The sequence below is a fragment of the Corylus avellana genome, chromosome ca8 (genome assembly GCF_901000735.1).
Source record: "Corylus avellana chromosome ca8, CavTom2PMs-1.0".
In the NCBI taxonomy this organism is placed as follows: Eukaryota; Viridiplantae; Streptophyta; class Magnoliopsida; order Fagales; family Betulaceae; genus Corylus; species Corylus avellana.
In genome coordinates, this window is record NC_081548.1 from 2,055,322 (window position 1) to 2,076,153 (window position 20,832).

Consider the following 20,832-nt stretch of genomic DNA (forward strand, 5'->3'; position numbering starts at 1 on the left):
GTTTTTTTTTTTTTCATTCAGTCTCTTTCTTTCTTTTCTTCTAGCAATTTTATTTATTTATTTTTTAACTTAATCTAAATAAAAGAAGACTTTTCCTACACCATACCATTGACTACACACGCCTATTCAAGTTTTGCCACACAAACCACAAAACTGATTCCTTTGTTCTTCATACATTTTTCTGAACCATGCTTGGTGCGGTGTTGTGCGAGGCTTTTCTTCTGGGATGCAAACTCTGCTGGACATGGGCCATGGACGTCCGTAGGAGAAGGCGTCGGCACTGGGCGAAGGACAGTGATTTTTGTGCTGTGAAAAAGGAGAATGAAAGAAAAGAGTGCACAGTAGCAGAATTGAACGCTGGCGTTAGCCTCAACACCCTGATACACATAGAATTAAGGTTCAGCATATAGCCTTTTCGGCTACAATGATTTGAATCCAATGTAGTCCTAATCAAACACCTTGGCCCAAGAGTTAGTGTTATTTAGTAAGTCAATAATGGGCTTGGCCCAAGGTCAATCAAATTAAGGTTTAAGGTTTTTGTTTTTGTCTATTTAAGTTTGTTTTTGTCCATACTCTAATGAAGACAGTTTAATTTTAATTTTGCAGGTTTTGTTAAAGGCACTTGGCAGTAGTTTGGCATTGTCTTTTCTTGCTTTTAAAAGTTTTTTTTTTATTATTTTTTTTTTGGTGACCAAACAAAGTGTAAATATCTATGAAACACTTGAATAGTATAAGTTAAGAATCCAAAGCCAAATATTTTGTGTAAAATCCCCTTAAAATCATGATAATCTACCAAGTATTGGTGGAACAAATTAAGTGCTCTACCTATTAAGGGATTAGTTGGAGTTGAAGTGAAGGATCAAGATTTTCAAGAATTTTTTGAGTTTTTTATGAATAATTACCAACTTAATTAGTAGTTATTATATTTATTTCATATGATAAAATTTAAACTATTAATTTTAAACCTAACAGTTAAAATTGAGTAATGATATAAAGAGGTTGCACGAAGCAACAGCAATTGTCAAGCTGAAGAAAGGGCAAAAAGGTCATTCCAAGGAGCAAAACAAAACACACGTGTCCCTTGTATCTTTACAAAAATCTCCACTACCCCATCAAGATCATCAATCTACCTCCTGTCCTTGACCCACTGCATCAATCACCAGATCTGCTTCTTCTTCTTCCTTAGGAAATGGGTGCGACTGCTAAGTCTCTTGCTTTCTTCTTCAATCATTTGCTTCTCGATCCTCATTATTGTCGTGTAAGGGTTTCTTTCCATCCTCTGAATTTTCACTATTACTGTCGTTGTTTTAGTTCAACTTCTGCTAAAACTACAAATAGTGGTAGAGGTAATGTTGAAAGCCCCAGTTAGTTCTTGAAAACTGTCAGAGATCGATGCAGATCTCGCAGCTTTAGGAATCTTGATGATGCCTTAGCCCTCTTTGATAGAATGCTTCACATGCACCCTTTGCCTTCCATTGTCGATTTTAATCAATTGCTGGGTGCAATCGCAAGAATGAAGCATCACTCAACTGTTATTACTCTTATTAAAGAAATGGAACTGTCAGGAATTGCTCCCAATGTTTATGTTCTGAGTGTTTTGATTAATTGCTTCTGCCATTTGAACTGGGTGGATTTTGGCTTCTCTATTTTAGCAAGAATTTTGAAGCTTGGTTTTCAACCGGACTGTATAATACTAAACACTCTTGTCAAGGGGCTTTGTCTTGAGAGTAAAATTGTTGAAGCTGTGAAGTTGGTTAACAAAATGGAGAATATAGGCTATAAACCAAATACAGTTACCTACGGAACGGTAATGAATTGTTTGTGTAAAATAGGTAAGACAAATGAAGCTGTTGGGTTGCTTCGGAAAATGGAAGAAAGAAATCTTGAACTTGATGTAGTGCTGTATAGCACAATCATTGATAGTTTATGTAAGGGCAGATTGGTAACTGAGGCTTTGACTCTTTTCTCTGAAATGACAAATAGAGGAATTCAGCCAGACGTTGTCACTTACAATTCTTTAATTCAGGGCCTATGCAATTTCGGTTAGTGGGAGGAGGTAACTAAACAATTGAATGAGATGGTGGAAAGGAAAATCATGCCAAATGTGAGGACATTCAACATATTGGTGGACACATATGGCAAAGAGGGGATGTTGATAGAGGCTGAAAAAGTTTTTGATGTGATGAGTCAGAGAGGCATAGAGCCTAATGAGGTCGCCTACAATTCTTTGATTGATGGTTATTGTTTGCAAAATAAAATGGATGAAGCTGTCAAAGCATTTAATATGATGGTTCAAAGGGGTTGTTCGCCTTCTGTTGTTAGCTATAGCATATTGATCAATGGATTTTGTAAGAACAAAAAAATTGATGAGGCAATAAGTCTATTTCGTAAAATGTCTAACACCGGAATTTTTCCCGATGTTGCCACTTACAACACTCTAATTGGAGGGTTTTGCCGAGTTGGAAGACCTAAAATTGCATTAGAGCTACTCCACGAGATGCAAGGTTGTGGCCAATCTCCAAATCTCCGAACTTGTGCTATTTTGTTAGATGGCCTGTGTAAGAATCTACACTTTATTGAGGCAATGGCATTGTTTAAAGAGATGGAAGACAAAAGGATAGACCTTGATATTGTGATTTACAGCATCTTGATTGATGGTATGTGTAATGCTGGGAAACTTACGACTGCAAGTAAGTTATTTATTGCTCTTCCTACCAAAGGTTTGCAACCTAATGTTTGGACTTACAATATAATGATCAAAGGTCTTTGCAAAGAGGGACTACTAAATGAAGCGAGGGAATTATTTGAGAAAATTGAAGAGGACGGTTGTTCACCTAACCATTTCACATATAACACAATCATCAAAGGCTTCTTGCAACATAATGAGACAGCATGGGCAATGAAATATCTCAAGATGATGGTTGACATGGGTTTCTCTGCAAAAGCAACCACTGCAACCATTTTGATCGACTTGATGTTTACTAATCGAGCAGATAAAACATTACAAGATTTTTTTCAAATATCCGTGTGAAAGCTTTATAGTTCTTCAACATGTAGGACAAATTTCATATTCTAACCTTTGCAGAGCCAATATGTAAGGAATAAATGCATATTTGTTGCAAGTCATTAAGGTGATCTTCCTTTCCGTGTCTTTTGGACTATTGTTGTGTATTGCTATTCCTATTTTGTTATGCTTTTTTACAAATATGTTTAGACTTGTGTTGTAATCAAAAAAACTTAAAGATTTTTTCAATTATTTTGTGGATGCAGAATTATTGCAGAATATTGTTCATTTGGAGTTTCGTTGAAGCATATAGATTATTCAAGGAGATGCATGTTTGCTGATTTTTTAACGATGGCTGTTGTTTTATCTGGCTGTGCTCATCTGGGTTCTCTTGAAGAAGCACTAAAATACGCATTTATGCTAAAGTTCACTACCTTTAGTACTCAAGTCCTCATGTCACAGCAGCACTGATAGTCATGTATGCCAAGTGTGTAAGCATACTGAACGCCTTACAGGTATTCTTTATTTATTTATTTTTTGATGAAGGAACAATTTTATAGAAGTAAAATGCAAGTTCATAACACTAGAAATCTTGGTGACCCTCCGTTGGGTCACAAAGTGACCGTCCGTTGGGTCTTTGTGACCCAATGACATGTGGGAATTTTGAGAATTTTATTATTTTTAAAGAAAAAATGAGGGCATTATCTGAATTTCACACCCCTCCATTAGGATTTAACAGAAAATCCTAACGGAAGGGGGTAATTGAAAAAAATCAAAAAATTGATACACCAAATTGAGAGTTTTTTAATTTTGGGGTAGTCTTTGCAAAAGACATGACATTTTAGTGATGTAAGTGAAGTTTCTCCTTTAAAATTTAGGACAAGATGATAAAACATGGGGTCGTGTAGATAGCAATGTGAGTTTAGCAAAAGTTTTCTTATATAGTTATAGTTTATTTTAGTAGTTCTTCATGGTTGGAAAAATTGCTTGTATGGACTGTCGTATCAGTTGTTTCTGCATATTGAATTTGTGTATCTTACCCCTTTCCCATTATTAATTAGAAAATAATATAATAATAATAATAATAATTTGTATATCTCAAAGAAGTTTGGGTGTTATAGTTGCTGTGGGTTGGGCATATTTTTGTTGTAATAATTGCTTATTTTGTTTTCTTTCTCTATTAATGACTGTTAGAACTTAGAAACTATAATTTATTGACTTTTTAAATCTTCATTATCAGCAACCTCAATCCCAAAGTCATTATTCTAAGTCAGACAACCATGATTGGCGTGGTCGTTCTGCTCAGCTTCCTGCCTCTGCAGAGGAGAGATCTGAGATAATAAGGAGTTTTCTAAGGGATTGAAGTCAAGGCCCACAGGAATTAAATAATGGCCATTGTCAGCCAAACTCCCAATTTGCAAGGCCTCAGATCTTAGTGGCCAAGGGGTAACTGCTTACATGGTCTTGTTTTTACTGTACTGTTGTATGGTGTATAGAAGGGAAATTTGTTCATATATGTATTTTCCTGAGTTTCTGATCTAAATAGTTGATAAGGTAGTTGAATCACTCGGGGGAGCACACTTGTAAAGGTTTAGATATAAATCACAGTTGTAATTATTTTCCAGTAGGCATTCATTCATTTGGTATTGCCTGTGATGTAGGACGATATTTATCTTTATTTTCGGTAAAAACGAAAATAAAGAAAATATCAAAAATAATATTGGAGCAGCGCCGCTTGATCAGAATTTTAGCTATTCTCAAACAATGGAAGTACAAAAGGAAAGATTGCCACGATTCCCGCTGATTGTCAATTTTATATTAGGATTTTATTTTATTAGGACTTTATTTCCTTTCCTTATTAGGATTAGGTTTACTACTACTATAGGATTATGTTTACTTTCCTACTAGGATTAAATTTACTTTCTCTACTAGGATTAGATTTACTTTCTCTACTAGAAGTAGGTTTACTTTCTCTACAAGTATTTCTCTTCTATAAATAGGCTTGCCTATTATGTAAAACTCAATCAATGGAATTATAATAAAATCAGAGAATTCTCTCTCAAATACTCTGCGGAGTTTTATTTTTTTTCTTAGCCTGCGGGCTTGTTTTATCTTTTGGGTAGAAGACGAAGACGCTTCTCCTTGCAGAATCAAAGACGCTGCTCTTTGATTAGTTACCTTAGTCTTCCGCTACGTCAGTTGGTATCAGAGCAGGCTTTATCCTGATCATGGCCAATCAGCGCAACGGTGACAAACTTCTCCAACAACGCCGCTTGTAGGGGAGGGGCTCTTTCGAAAGCCAAATTCATGGGGTATCCGAGCCGGCATTATCCGGATTCGATGGCCAACTTATACTACAACAACAACTTCTATAACGACACCGTTCGTGAGAGGGATGTTGTTTCGAGATCTGACTACCAGCGATACATCAAGCGATCAGAGGCTCCTTGGAGAACCGAATTCCAAGAGCTCAAGCAGACAGCGCAGATGATGCAACAGGAGGTGCGCCAATTGTGGGAGTCGTTTGAACGCAGGCAGATGCGTGCCCATTGGAATCACAAAGACACCCAAGAGTACCGAATGAATATCGATCTCCCTTCATTTGATGGTTATCTTCATATTGAAGATTACCTTGACTGGATAATGGAGGTAGAAAGATTCTTTGCGTACATGTGTATTCCGGAAGAAAAGAAGGTGAAGTTGGTGGCTTATAAGCTCAAAGGTGGAGCATCCGCTTGGTGGGAATGGTTGAAGCTCTCTCGATCTAGGGAAGGAAAAAGACCTGTGACATCTTGGCCCAAGATGAAGCGGTTACTCAATGCCCGGTTCCTACCACTAGATGACTATGGGATTCTAAGGGAACCTGTTCGGTATCCTTATGTTGACCGATTCCGTGAGGATGACGTAAGCCACTTTCGTCATGTCCATAATCATCTTCATAACTCTCCAAATAGGCCCTTCGCCTATGAAGAGAATTTTAATTATGGTGAAGAAGTTGTGGAAGATGTTAAGTTGGTTGAAGAAGTGGAGTTGCCATTAGAGAAAACATATGTGCAGCCACCATCATTGATTCCAACGACTACATCAATGGAGGAACAGCTACCGCCTCCTCCACCACAAGTGCAACTTCCTCTACCACAGTTACAACCTCCTCCACCACAAGTGCAACCTTCTCCACCACAGATGCAACCTTCTCCACCACAAGTGCAACTTCCTCTACCACAGATGCAACCTACACCACATGTGCAACTCATCACGATCATCACAAAAATTGACGATTCTTTTGAAGAAAACAATGAAGTTGAAGATGATACCCAAGAAGAAATCGTTGGAGGAATTTTGGTGGAAGTAGACGAAAAGGAAAAATCATGTCTTGATTCTATCTATATAGATTTCTCCAAGTACTTTTCTTCAGAGGAGCCACATGTGCCATGTCCCAAAGAAAACTCGAGGACGAGTTTTTTTTCAAGTGGGGGTGTCTGATGTAGGACGATATTTATCTTTATTTTCGGTAAAAACGAAAATAAAGAAAATATCAAAAATAATATTGGAGCAGCGCCGCTTGATCAGAATTTTAGCTATTCTCAAACAATGGAAGTACAAAAGGAAAGATTGCCACGATTCCCGCTGATTGTCAATTTTATATTAGGATTTTATTTTATTAGGACTTTATTTCCTTTCCTTATTAGGATTAGGTTTACTACTACTATAAGATTATGTTTACTTTCCTACTAGGATTAAATTTACTTTCTCTACTAGGATTAGATTTACTTTCTCTACTAGAAGTAGGTTTACTTTCTCTACAAGTATTTCTCTTCTATAAATAGGCTTGCCTATTATGTAAAACTCAATCAATGGAATTATAATAAAATCAGAGAATTCTCTCTCAAATACTCTGCGGAGTTTTATCCTTCTTTTAGCCTGCGGGCTTGTTTTTATCTTTTTGGGTAGAAGACGAAGACGCTTCTCCTTGCAAAATCAAAGACGCTGCTCTTTGATTAGTTACCTTAGTCTTCCGCTACGTCAGCCTGTTTCTTACTACAATTAGAATCTTTCTAAAAACTTTCTCGTGCAATTTTATAGGAGCTTTTGGGACAAGATGGTAAAACATGCCCAGCATAGGGGAATGTTGAGGCAATATGTCGCTCTCTTCTGGAGGAATATTTCAGTGTTCAGATGCTCGATGAAGCATTACAATGGGCAGTTGGTTCTTGCAGGGGTGTTAGACTTCCAAGGTTGTACAGGAAGTTCTGAAGAAGGTGGAAGATGATAGTTTTCGGACGGCCATCTTCGGTGGTGGTGCTGCTGCACAAATCATTAACTCAAGGCCTTCCGGGCAAAAAGTAGTGGCAATATTGCAGGGAGCTGAGATTCAGGCTTGTGAGAGTTTGCTCCCTTAATTCAAGCCGGTGTTACTTGGTCATCATGGGAAGCTATCCAGCATTTGGCAACTGCAGATATTTAAGAGTAGCCTTATTTTACCGTCCATACTTCTCCTTCGAAAATTTTCCTACCCCTTTGAGTGATAATTATTGAGTTTATCAGAAAAAATAAATAAATAAATTATTGAGTAGTTTTTTTTTTAACAAGTGAGGAACAAAATATCTTGTACCTCTATCGAGGTACAGAATTTTTGCATTAAATTTTGGACTTATATGTGACAAATACTTAGGTTTTTGTAACTGGTAATTTCTGTGGGGCTCAAATTTTTCTCTATGAAAAAGGTTGATCACTTTGTATTTGGCTGAAATGACTGTCCGCATGTTCTTTGAGAATCTTTTAATGTTATGTTTGGATGAAAATTTGACCGTTGCTTAGAATTTTCAAATTTGTGATCTATTAATTTTAATTTGTATTGTTTAATGGACAAAAACATTTTTCATCAAATCCCTACAAGAAGAAGCAAACAAAAAAAAAAAAAATTAAGAGAACATTATTATGTCTAATTTCAATAAATCATGCTAACATTATGGACGAGGACAACCAAGCATAAAAATTTAAAGGGAAAAAATACATTTTACTCGCTCAAAGTTTGAGGTGATTTTTAATTTAACTTTCAATGTTTTAATTTTTGCAGTGTGCTCTTCCAAACTTCCAAATTTTTGTAATTCGCCAAATTTTATCTCAAAATTTTCATATTGCCTCTAATTTTTTTTTTTTAAAAAAAAAAAATTGGGGTGCAAAAATGGTCAAATGGCCACCGATAAAAAATTATGGGCTATATGGAAATTTGGGGATAAAATTAGTCTAAAATATTGAAGGTCGAATTAAAAATTATCCCAAAGTTTAAAGAGTAAAGTGTAATTTTTTCAAATTTAAAATACCAATTTTAATCTAATTTATAATTTTACACAAATATAGGGCACACAAGATAATATACGCCAATCAAAGAACGGGAAAAGAGGCGATAAATAAGAAAAATCAGCATCACCAATTCCTGTGTGTGAAGAACCCAGACCTCCCCTACTACTCCACTCCACATATCTACTTCATCTGCTTATTTTGTCGAGTCCTTTGAGGCACTGCATCATCAGATCTGCTTCTTCTGCTTATTTCTTCCACTTCATCAGGAAATGGGTACGATTGCTAAGTCTACAAACTCTCTTGCTTTCTTCTTCAATCATTATTCTCATCTTAGGGTTTCTTCCAATGCTCAATTTTTTTATTATTATTGTCGTTGTTTTAGTGCTACTTCTGCCAAAACTACCAATAGTGGTAGAGATATTGTGGAAAGCCCCAATCAGTTCTTGAAATCTGTAAGAGATCGGTGCAGATCTCGAAGCTTTAGGAATCTTGACGATGCCTTAGGCCTGTTTGATAGAATGCTTCACATGCACCCTTTGCCTTCCATTGTGGATTTTACTCAATTGCTGAGTGCAATTGCAAGAATGAAGCATCACTCAACTGTTGTTACTCTAATTAAAGAAATGGAACTGTCAGGAATTGCTCCCGATGCTTGTACTCTAGGGGTTCTGACTAATTGCTTCTGCCATTTGAACAGAGTGGATTTCGGCTTCTCTATCTTAGCAAGAATTTTGAAACTTGGTTTTCAACCGGACTGTATAATTCTTAATACTCTTGTCAAGGGGCTTTGTCTTGAGGGTAGAATTGCTGAAGGTGTGAGGTTTGTTCACCAAATGGAGAACAATGGCTACAAACCTAATACAATTACCTACGGAACGATAATGAATTGTTTATGTAAAATAGGTAAGACCAGTGAAGCTATTGGGTTGCTTCGAAAAATGGAAGAAATAAATCTTGAACTTGATGTAGTGCTGTATAGCACAATCATTGATGGTTTATGTAAGGACAGATTGGTATCTGAGGCTTTGACTCTTTTCTCTGAAATGACAAATAGAGGAATTCAGCCAAATGTTTTCACTTACAATTCTTTAATTCAGGGCCTACGCAATTTTGGTCGGTGGAATGAGGTAACTAAACTATGGAATGAGATGGTGAAAAGGAAAATCATGCCAGATTTGCATACATTCAACATATTGGTGGACACACTTGGCAAAGAAGGGAGGTTGATAGAGGCTGAAAAAGTTTTTGATATGATGAGTCAGAGAGGCATGCAGCCTAATGTAGTCACCTACAATTCTTTGATTGACGCTTATTGTTTGCAAAATAAAATGGATGAAGCTACCAAAGCATTTAATACGATGGTTCGAAACGGTTGTTTGCCTTCTGTTGTTAGCTATAACATATTGATCAATGGATATTGTAAGAATAGAAAAATTGATGAGGCAATAAGTCTATTTCGTGAAATGTCTAACACCGGAATTTTTCCCGATGTTGCCACTTACAACACCCTAATTGGAGGGTTTTGCCGAGTTGGAAGACCTAAAATTGCATTAGAGCTACTCCACGAGATGCAAGGTTGTGGCCAACCTCCAGATCTCCAAACTTGTGCTATTTTGTTAGATGGCCTGTGTAAGAATTTACACTTTACTGAGGCAATGACATTGTTTCAAGAGATGGAAGACAAAAAATTACGCCTTGATATTGTGATTTACAGCATCTTGATTCATGGTATGTGTAATGCTGGGAAACTTACGACTGCAAGTGAATTATTTAATGCTCTTCCTACCAAAGGTTTTCAACCAAATGTTTGCACATACACTATAATGATCAAAGGGCTTTGCAAAGAGGGACTACTAAATGAAGCGAGGGAATTATTTGAGAAAATGGAAGAGAACGGCTGTTCACCTAACCATATCACTTATAACACAATCATTCAAGGCTTCTTGCAACATAATGAGACATCATGGGCAGTGAAATATCTCAAGATAATGGTTGACAAGGGTTTCTCAGCAAATGCAACCACTGCAACCATTTTGATCGACTTGATGTTTACAAATTGAGCAGATAAAACATTACAAGATTTTTTTCAGATATCCATGTGAAAGCTTTATAGTTCTTCAATGTGTAGGACAAATTTCATATTCTAACATTTGCAAAGTCAATCTGTATGGAATAAAAGCATATATGTTGCAGGTCATTAAGGTGATATTTCTTTTCATTTGTTTTGGACTATTGTTGTGTATTGCTATTTTATTTTGTTATATATATATATATATATATTACAAAAATCTGTAAACTTGTGTTGTAATAAAAAAAAAAAAAAAATTCTTAAAGATTTTTTCAATTATTTTGTTGATGCAGAATATTGTTCATTTGGAGTTTGGATTTTTATGGTTGTATTCTTATTGGCCCACCAAGTTGTTTTGATTAATATTTGAGTTCTATTGTTGAAATTGATTATGGTTGTCCCATCATGGTAGGCATGGTAATGAAGTCACCTGCATGACTCTTCATTTCAAATAACTGAGTCGTCAGGATGGCTTACTTGGTGCATGACCGGCTGATTATTATCACCACATTCCATCAATTATTTTCTTTAGGTTTTAAATAATTGCAATATTTCTGGAAAGATCTTGTTCTTTTATATCCATTAATATTTTTGGAAAGATCTTGTTCTTTTCTATTTTAAAATTCTTAAGCTATTTGTTTTTGCAAATCCTTTTTGATACTTAACCCAATATAAAGTTTGGACATTTCCTTTAAGAAACACATACTTGAACCCAATTGATCATTTTTCTAGACAAGTTACATCTTTAAGGTAAGGATACGTCCCCAAAAAATAAGGAAATATATATATGAAAAAAAAAAAAAACCCGATTATCTATAGGCACAAAAGGTCAAGCCGTTCTTATGAGCTGGCAAGTAAGGAGAAAGAACCATGATTGTTAGGTCATTCTCAAGGGTTAGGCTGCACATACTCTTTTAAATTGCCACTAGAAAAAGACATTTAGTTTGTTATTATAAGCCTATGAAATATGTTAAAACAGTGGATTTGAGCCTATGGATGAGTGATGAAAGCATTTCCAACAAAAGATAGAACCACTTCTATTTCATTTTGTGAAGAAAAATTATTCTTGGAAGTTATCTTCCATAAATCATTGCGCTTTCCAATTGTTTTCTACTTGTATCCATCATGTATTAGAATGCACCAAAATTCCACAAAGGGATGGAATACTAGAAAAAGACATTTCCTTCCATTTTTTGCCCAACTCGCCACCAGGCTCGCTCTCACCCCAGAATAGTTTGTGTGCTACTCCGAAGTGCTCGGCTTCTTCCGCTAGAAGCTCTCCACACCTCAGACCATCACCCAAAAGTTCGTTCGCTTGTAGGTTGGTTATTTTGGTTGCTCACCATGTGCTCTCGGTTCGGTTCTTAAGAATGTGTAGGAAAAGAAAACATACAAAATTTCACGAGGATTTTGAAATTTCTAAGGACAGTCTTGGAACAAGCCTGTTCATGTTGTTTCATGCTTCATGAAAGTTAATCTTCTGAAACTCTCTTGGGAAAGTGTCACTGGAATCTGCCGAAAGCCACCTTCGCAATCCGCCCAAGGTCATCGTCTTTCAAGTGAGCTTTCTTGTCTTCTCTCTCTAATTTCTCACTTTAGAAATGGGTTTTTCTTTGATTGGATAATGGTAATAGAAACGTGTGTTCCAAGTTGGGTACTTTAAACAAACAATAAAATTTTGAGAGCTGGGTTTGATTTTTTTTTTTTTTTTTTTTTTCAAAATGTTAGTTTGTTAAGATTTGGGAATCGGGTTGCGATTCTTTGTCGGTTTGGTTTGTTTCTAACGGGGTTCATTGTGAAGAAGACCTTGCTTTCTTGGCTTTTCTGCTCTTGGATATCCATGGAAACGGTTTTGGACTCTGTTTTTGGAGTTGGTATTGACTATGACTTTGGCTTCTTAAACATGAGGACTAGAAATATTGGAGTTGATTTCAGCAGAGTGAATGGGGACTGAGGCTTGGAGCTGGGCTCAGTTGGGAGAATTTGTCTTCTGGAAATAGGATCATTAGGAGACAGCGAAGGGATTGGCTCTGAGAAATAGAGGCCAGATTTGTTGGCCGAGTTGTCGTGGTGGTATTTAGTGGCCGATAGTTTTAGTGCAAGGATGATCCTATTTCCAGAAGAATTGACAAAAATGTTTCTTATATTCTTATTTCCGATTTGTGTGAAACAGTAGCGATTTGTGTCCTTTGTCTTATTTTTACTTTTTATATTCAGGGATGACTGTTGCTTCATTTTGTTACTTACAATTCTTTCCACCTCCATATGATGTAGATGGTAATGCCGTCTCTTCTTTTTTACTTAACCAATGGTTATGTACAATATGCTCTAATATCTCTTTGCAAAATTTTCCTGTCAACATCTGTGAAATGATCTAACTTTTTGGTGACTTTGATGAGAAGCTTATATTTGATAAGGCTGTGACTTTGATGAGAACCCACGTTTTGTCCCATGTACGTAGTTTTATACAGTGACTTTGATGAGACGCTTCCTCCATTCCCATCAGATGAACCTGGTGGGAAAGAAATCACATTTAAGCGAGTGCTCTTAAATAATTGTCAGGAGGCGTTTGAAGGAGCTGACAACCCGAGGGCAGAAATCAGGCAGATGACTGTCCCTGTGCAAGAAATGGAATGCAGGGATAAAGAACGGATGGTTTAGCTGTGGACTCTAGGAAGCATATGCCTTATTGGGGAGCTTTTGAAGCAGAAGATGGTGCCTGAAAAGATTGTCCACCATATTGTTCAGGTTTGTATGACATTCATTCACTTGGTATTGCCTGTTTCTTACTACAATTTGAATCTGTCTAAAAACCTTCTCTTGCAATTTTATAGGAGCTTTTAGAACAAGATGCTAAAACATGCCCAGCAGAGAAGAATGTTGATACGAGGCCCATAGGTTTTGGGGGTATGATGCTTGGAATGCCCGGCCTTAATACTTAAAATTGGGAGGTTCCTCAGTCCCAATCAATGCCAAGGAACAATGGTCCTGGTCTGATCCAGTCTGCCGGACATGTGCAGCCATCTTTCATCAGCAAAACACCCTCCTGTAAATTCAATGTGTGGAGGAGCTAAAAGCCCCAGCGTATCACCCCTAGGTTGTTAAAGAAGCAATTCCCCTTGCACTGGAAAAGAGCCCACCGTTTGTTGGATGACATTGGCATTGCTTTGTCGAACGCACCAAAAACATTTGGTGAGGTTCTTGGGCAGTTGGTTCTGGCAGGGGTGTTTTCGGACTTGAAGCTATCCAGCATTTGGCAACTGCAGATATTGAAGAGTAGCCTTATTTTACTGTCCATACTTCTCCTTCGAAAATTTTCCTACCCCTTTGAGTGATAATTATTGAGTTTATCAGAAAAAATAAATAAATAAATTATTGAGTTGTATTTTTTTAACAAGTGAGAAACAAAATATCTTGTACCTGTATCGAGGTACAGAATTTTTGCATTAAATTTTGGATTTATATGTGGCAAATACTTAGGTTTTTGTAACTGGTAATTTTTATGGGGCTCAAATTTTTCTCAATGGATAAGGTTGATCACTTTGTATTTAGCTGAAATGAATGTCTGCATGTTCTTTGAGAATCTTTTAATGTTATGTTTGGATTAAAATTTGACCATTGCTTAGAATTTTCAAATTTGTGATGTATCAATTTTATTTTGTATTGTTTGGTGGACAAAAACATTTTGCATCAAATCCCTACAAGAAGAAGCAAACAAACAAACAAAAAATCAAAAATAAAAAATTTAAGAGAACATTATGTCTAATTTCAAGAAATCATACCAACATTATGGTGGTGGAGGACAACCAAGCATAAAAATTTAAAGGGAAAAGTATACTTTACCTCCCAAAGTTCGGGACGATTTTTAATTCGACCTCCAATGTTTTAAATTTTGCAATGCACTTCCTAAAACTTTCAAATTTTTGCAATTCGACCAATTTTATTCCAAAATTTTCATATTGCCCATATATATATATATATAAATAGGGGTGCAAAAATGGTCATATGCCCACTAATAAAAAAATTAGGGACTATTTAAGAGTTTTGAGATAAAATTGGTCGAATTGTAAAAATTTGAAAGTTTGGAAGGGTGCATTGCAAAAATTAAAACATTTGAGGTCAAATTGAAAACTATCCCAAACTTTAAAGAGTAAAGTGTAATTTTTTCAAATTTAAAATATCAATTTTAATCTACACAAATATTGGGCACACAAGATAATGTCAAAGGGGGAGACGACTCACACGAGAGGTGAAAAAAAAAAAAAAAAATGATGTTGAAAACAAGAAAACGGGAAAAGATGCGATAAAAAAAAGAAAATCAGCATCACAAATCAACAACTCGGGGTATCGCGTAACAGAAACGTCGTCGTGTAATCACGCGTATAAGAACCCAGACCTCCTCTCCCCTACCCTCCCCTCCCCCTCCTCTACTACTCCACTCCACTCCACATACATACTTCGTCTGCTTATTTTCTCGAGTCCTTTGAGGCACTGCATCATCAGATCTGCTTCTTCTGCTTATTTCTTCCACTTCATCAGGAAATGGGTACGATTTCCAAGTCTACAAACTCTCTTGCTTTCTTCTTCAATCATTATTCTCATCTTAGGGTTTCTTTCAATGCTCAATTTTTTTATTATTATTGTCGTTGTTTTAGTGCTACTTCTGCCAAAACTACCAATAGTGGTAGAGATATTGTGGAAAGCTCCAGTCAGTTCTTGAAATCTGTAAGAGATCGATGCAGATCTCGAAGCTTTAGGAATCTTGACGATGCCTTAGGCCTGTTTGATAGAATGCTTCACATGCACCCTTTGCCTTCCATTGTGGATTTTACTCAATTGCTGGGTGCAATTGCAAGAATGAAGCATCACTCAACTGTTGTTACTCTAATTAAAGAAATGGAACTGTCAGGAATTGCTCCCGATGCTCGTACTCTAGGGGTTCTGACTAATTGCTTCTGCCATTTGAACCGAGTAGATTTCAGCTTCTCTGTCTTAGCAAGAATTTTGAAACTTGGTTTTCAACCAGACTGTATAATTCTAACAACTCTTGTCAAGGGGCTCTGTTTTCAGGGTAAAATTGTTGAAGCTGTGAAGTTTGTTAAGGAAATGGAGAACAATGGCTATAAACCTAATACAATTACACCTACGGAACAATAATGAATTGTTTGTGTAAAATAGGTAAGACCGGTAAAACTATTGGGTTGCTTCGGAAAATGGAAGAAAGAAATCTTGAAATTGATGTAGTGCTGTATAATACAATCATTGATAGCTTATGTAAGGACAGATTGGTAACTAAGGCTTTGGCTTTTTTCTTTGAAATGACAAATAGAGGAATTAATCCAGACGTTTTCACTTACAATTCTTTAATTCAGGGCCTATGCAATTTCGGTCGGTGGAAGGAGGCAACTAAACTATGGAATGAGATGGTGGAAAGGAAAATCATGCCCGATTTGCATACATTCAGCATATTGGTGGACACACTTGGCAAAGAAGGGAGGTTGATAGAGGCTAATGAAGTTTTTGATGCAATGATTAAAAGAGGCATAAAGCCAAATGTAGTCACGTACAATTCTTTGATTGACGGTTATTGTTTGCAAAATAAAATGGATGAAGCTGTTAAAACATTTAATACGATGGTTCGAAATGGTTGTTCGCCATGTGTTGTTAGCTATAACATATTGATCAATGGATATTGTAAGAACAGAAAAATTGATGAGGCATTAAGTCTATTTCGTGAAATGTCTAACACCGGAATTTTTCCTAATGTTGCCACTTACAACACTCTAATTGGAGGGTTTTGCCGAGTTGGAAGACCTAAAATTGCATTAGAGCTACTCTACGAGATGCAAGGTTGTGGCCAACCTCCAAATATCCAAACTTGTGCTATTTTGTTAGATGGCCTATGTAAGAATCTACACTTTACTGAGGCAATGGCATTGTTTAAGGAGATGGAAGACAAAAGGTTAGACCTTAATATTGTGATTTACAGCATCTTGATTGATGGTATGTGTAATGCTGGGAAACTTACGACTGCAAGTGAATTATTTAATGCTCTTCCTACCAAAGGTTTTCAACCTAATGTTTGCACTTACACTATAATGATCAAAGGGCTTTGCAAAGAGGGACTGCTAAATGAAGCGATGGATTTATTTGAGAAAATGGAAGAGAACGGCTGTTCACCTAACCATTTCACTTATAACACTATCATTCAAGGCTTCTTGCAACATTATGAGACATCATGGGCAGTGAAATATCTCCAGATGATGCTTGGCAAGGGTTTCTCGGCAAATGCAACCACTGCAACAATTTTAATCGACTTGATGTCTACTAATCGAGCAGATAAAACATTGCAAGATTTTTTTCAAATATCTGTGTGAAAGCTTTCGAGTTCTTCGACTTGTAGGACAAATTTCATATTCTAAGCTTTCTATAAGGAATAAATACATATTTGCTGCAAGTCATTAAGGTGTTATTTATTTCCATGTCTTTTGGACTATTGTTGTGTATTGCTATTCCTATTTTGTTATATTTTTTTACAAATTTCTGTAGACTTGTGTTGTAATAAAAATAAAAAACATTCTGAAAGATTTATTCAATTATTTTGTTGATGCTGAATTATTGCCGAATATTGGTCATTTGGAGTTTGGATTTTTTTATGATTGTATTCTTATTGGCCCACCAAGTTGTTTTTATTAATATGTGAGTCCTATGTTGAAATTGATTATAGTTGTCATGTCATGGTGAACATGGTAATATCATGGTCAGACATTTAAATTCCCAATATATAGTTTGGACATTTCCTTTAAGCAACACATACTCGAACCCAATTGATCATTTTTCTAGACAAGTTACATCTTTTAAGATAAGGATAATAGAATGCCCTTTCATCTTTGTGCAATGAATTTTTTTCCTAGGTATACACTATACATTATTTCTTTCTTTTGTAAATTATTCTTAAACGTTATTAGCTCACTAAGAGGCAAAGGTAGACCTCTCACGTGGTAAGGCCTAATATCAAATACCTAATTCGGTTTCAAAAATTATTGTAGGTAGTAGTAGACTTAAAAATGAGACGGTCTTTTCCAATATTTTAATTATTTAAAAAATTAAAATATATATATATATATATACACATTAAAAAAATTAAAAATTAAAAATTGGGTGGTTTGAGCCACCCCCTATGGCCGGCCGGGCTTAACAATTATCCTTACCCTTGGTAAAAAAAAAAAAATCATGATTATGCATTTATGCCGCACCTCCCCCCCAGCAACTTGAGGGGGCAAATGTATTTAGGAATACTTGTACTTTGAGTCCTGAAACTTGAGTGATTAAGTCTACTCTAAATTCTTTTTTTTTTTTTTAATTTATTTTTTATTTGCTCCTCTAAGTTTCGGGAAATTTAAAGAACGTAAGGTTGAAGATGAATAAATTGGACCGTTTCACTAACCCAATATTTTTCTTGAAGTTTATTGCGTAGATAATGAAAAAAATACAATTTTTTATTTGAAATAATATAATTGACAGACAAAGGTATTGGTGCAAGAGAAAAAGAAAAAGCACAAGAAGGGACAAGCGTGCAAGTGTGAAATGTGCCGTACAGGCATGCAAAGCAAAAAATAAGACAAAAAAAAAGGACAGAATTTTCTTCCGAACTGAGTTAGAGGAACTTCCTCCAACTCATTGTGTTTGTAGCCTTTCCAGAAGAATTGACAAAAATGTTTCTTATATTCCTATTTCCGATTTGTGCCCTTTGTCTTATTTTAACTTTTTATATGCAGGTATGACTATTGCTTCATTTTGTTACTTACAATTCTTTCCACCCCCATATGATGCAGATGTAATGCCGTCTCCTCTTTTTTACTTAACCAATGATTATGTACAATATGCTCTAATATCTCTTTGTAAAATTTTCCTGTCAATATCTATGCAATGATCTAACTTTATGGTGACCAGCATCTAACATTGTCAGTAACAGATATGCGGTTCATGAATCTTTTGAGCTTTGTGCTCTTTCGAAAATGATTGAAATACCTTTCGAGGTTAGTGTTCATTCTCATATCTCTTTTGCCTCGAAAAACCTTTTGAGGTTAGTGTTCATTCTCATATATCTTTTGCTTTGGTTATCGCCTATGCGGTTTATTTATTTGCTTTTGTCCAAGATATAGAAGACATTGTATTTTTTAACCAATTTCTTATTCTCAGCTTGTTGACTCTTTGAAATCGTAAAATTCAAATGCATAGGAGCACCCATTTTGATAGCATCATTCTTCAACATGGGTGCCAAGTTGTCCATCATTGAAGAGGAGAGGAAGAAAGGCCAACAACTCATTGTGGACCAGTTATATTTTTAGAAGATTGCATAGACGAAGTTTAATTTTGCAATTTGATCCTTCTGTGTGTTCATGCTTTTGGTATTCAGCTATGGTATAATTTTGCAGCTTGATCCTTTTGTGTAATTATGCTTTTATTTTTATTTTTATTTTTGTTTTTTATTTTTTGTGACCAAACAAAGTATAATGTCTCTGAAACACTTCAATAGTATAAATTAAGGGTCCAAAGCCCTATTTCTGTAAGTATTTGGCTTATGTGCTCATTGTGTTTGTAGCCTTTTTACCCCACATAAGCCAAATCTTTTGTGTAAAATCCCCTTAAGATCATGATAATCTAAGTACGATTGATAATTACCTAGTATTTGTGGAACAAAGGGTTTGTCTGGGAATGAGGTATCAATAAATCTGATTTTAAAAATTGCGTTTTTTAAGTCATTATTTTTTAAAATTGTAAAAGCGTTTAGTAAAATATGTTGACAATTATTTTTTTTTATCAAATATTTGTTATACGAAATCGTGATTTTGGTTTAAATTCACGCATTTTTAAATAAACACCCCATAGCTTGCTTATAGAAATTGTAGATTTTTTTCCTATTTTAAATTAAGTGCTTTTTAAATTGTAATACCAAACGTCTTATGTTTTGCAATATATTTTAAAAACGCATATTATTCTTGAGGTATCAATAAACAAGGACTAATGATAACACTTCTTAGAGAGGAATAAAGGGAGAGATTGACACTTGACAAGAACTAATAATCAATTATTATATAGAATGAAAATATTTCTTCTGATTATGGACATTAGTTTATATAATATTCAGATATCTAGAGAAGTGCTCCTACATAAGTGCTTTCATGTGCACCTGCAACTAGCTTTATGTTTTTATTAAGGATCAAATAATGTTTATTACCTCATGTATAAAGTCATGTTCCAAATGTGTTTATTCAAGATAAAGTTTCCAATGGGTTTATAATTAGTTTCTCAGTGTCATCCTTTTTAAGTTATGTGATCAATGTGATAGTATATTGTGGAATGGGTTTGTATATGACATTCATTCACTTGGTATTGCATGTTTTTTACTACAATCTAAACCTTTCTAAAACTTTGTCGTGCAATTTATAGGAGCTTTTGGAACAAGATGCTAAAACATGCCCAGCAGAGGAGAATGTTAATACAAGGCCCATAGATTTTGGTCTTTGGGGGTATGATTCCCGGAATGCCCGGCCTTGATTCTTTACAATTGGGAGGTTCCTCAGTCCCAATCAATGCCAAGGCTTAATTTTAATTTTGAAAACAAATTAGATCTACCATATTCTTTAAGAATCTTTTGATGTTAAGTTGGGTTAAAATTTTTGACTGTTGTTTAGAGTCTTCAAAATGATGATCTGTTAATTTTAATTTGCATTCTTTGGATGAGTATTTTTTTTTATTAAAAAAAATAAATAAACATAATGACAATAATAGTAATAATAATGACAACGACAACGATGACAATAGTATCGTTTTTTCATTTTAAGTAAAATAGAGATGATTCATTTTAGGGTCAAAATCAATAAAATCATAAATAATATATGATTGGGTGTTAGACTCATAAAATCATATATGACAAATAATTAGCAGAATCGGCAGGCATTAAGCAATGATTTAAGAGTAAAAGTACCCTGCCTTTTATGGGACCCAAGTTTCAAAAATATAAAAAATGAACAACAAATTTTGTTGCGAAGCTATTCAAAAAACAGAATACGAAAAGCTAAGAACAACAACCATTTGGTCCTCAGGAGGTACTTCAATCGGCTGGGACCACGCCTAATTAAGCGGGGATCACTAATTCGAATCCCTCTCTCTACATGTCAAAAAAAAAAATAAAAAAAAAAATAACAACAACAACAACAATAACAACAACCGCAAAAGAATAATAATGATGTGAATTACCTAAACTTTCGACGAGTAGACAAACAATTTTCATCAAATCTTGAACTAAACAATATATATATATATATATATATATATATATATATATAAATTCAAGAGAACATTATGTCTAATTTCAAGAAACATACCAACATTCTGGACGAGGACAACCAAGCATAAGCATTAAGCATAAAAATTTAAAATATCAATTTTA

At 35.3% G+C, this 20,832-nt stretch overlaps 5 protein-coding genes and 1 long non-coding RNA gene across 12 annotated transcripts in view; all 6 read left to right on the plus strand.

The window, feature by feature from the left end:
- LOC132189308 (uncharacterized) overlaps window positions 1–7,739 on the plus strand; it is a 41,596-nt gene extending 33,857 nt beyond the window's left edge. Inside the window, exons 1-4 of one of the 7 annotated variants that reach the window (XR_009441034.1) lie at window positions 1,279–3,131; window positions 3,271–3,519; window positions 4,245–4,450; window positions 7,088–7,736. Coding sequence is in view for 5 of the 7 variants with exons in the window: in XM_059603987.1 (XP_059459970.1) it covers window positions 5,312–6,487 (1,176 nt within the window). In the remaining 2 variants the exon portion in view is untranslated. Of the gene's footprint in view, window positions 1–959; window positions 1,259–1,278; window positions 3,132–3,270; window positions 3,520–4,244; window positions 6,688–7,087 lie in introns of those variants that run through there. The other 6 variants (XM_059603988.1, XM_059603989.1, XR_009441035.1 and 3 more) reach the window with 6 other exon arrangements.
- Window positions 252–2,047, plus strand: LOC132189533 (putative pentatricopeptide repeat-containing protein At1g12700, mitochondrial). The gene is made up of 2 exons (XM_059604274.1): window positions 252–397; window positions 1,387–2,047. Exons 1-2 carry the CDS (start codon window positions 252–254, stop codon window positions 2,045–2,047), a joined length of 807 nt encoding a protein of 268 aa, XP_059460257.1.
- A 784-nt stretch (window positions 7,740–8,523) lies between the features above and the next one.
- On the plus strand, window positions 8,524–10,514 carry LOC132189307 (putative pentatricopeptide repeat-containing protein At1g12700, mitochondrial). The gene is made up of 2 exons (XM_059603983.1): window positions 8,524–8,581; window positions 8,691–10,514. The coding sequence occupies exon 2, from the start codon at window positions 8,827–8,829 to the stop codon at window positions 10,366–10,368; it is 1,542 nt and encodes a 513-aa protein (XP_059459966.1). The 5' UTR covers window positions 8,524–8,581; window positions 8,691–8,826; the 3' UTR covers window positions 10,369–10,514.
- Window positions 10,515–11,946: 1,432 nt separating this feature from the next.
- On the plus strand, window positions 11,947–13,923 carry LOC132189310 (uncharacterized). The gene is made up of 3 exons (XR_009441036.1): window positions 11,947–12,829; window positions 12,939–13,124; window positions 13,211–13,923. It is a non-coding gene; the product is annotated as an uncharacterized LOC132189310 (long non-coding RNA).
- A 995-nt stretch (window positions 13,924–14,918) lies between these two features.
- On the plus strand, window positions 14,919–15,538 carry LOC132189534 (pentatricopeptide repeat-containing protein At1g12300, mitochondrial-like). Its single transcript, XM_059604275.1, has one exon. It carries the CDS (start codon window positions 14,919–14,921, stop codon window positions 15,531–15,533), a length of 615 nt encoding a protein of 204 aa, XP_059460258.1. The 3' UTR covers window positions 15,534–15,538.
- The window catches only part of LOC132189535 (pentatricopeptide repeat-containing protein At5g16640, mitochondrial-like), a 6,312-nt gene continuing 1,017 nt past the window's right edge, over window positions 15,538–20,832 (plus strand). The window contains exons 1-2 of the mRNA XM_059604276.1: window positions 15,538–16,751; window positions 18,330–18,415. Of these exons, the coding sequence (XP_059460259.1) occupies window positions 15,590–16,751; window positions 18,330–18,415 (1,248 nt within the window). The 5' untranslated portion in view covers window positions 15,538–15,589. The remainder of the gene's footprint in view (window positions 16,752–18,329; window positions 18,416–20,832) is intronic.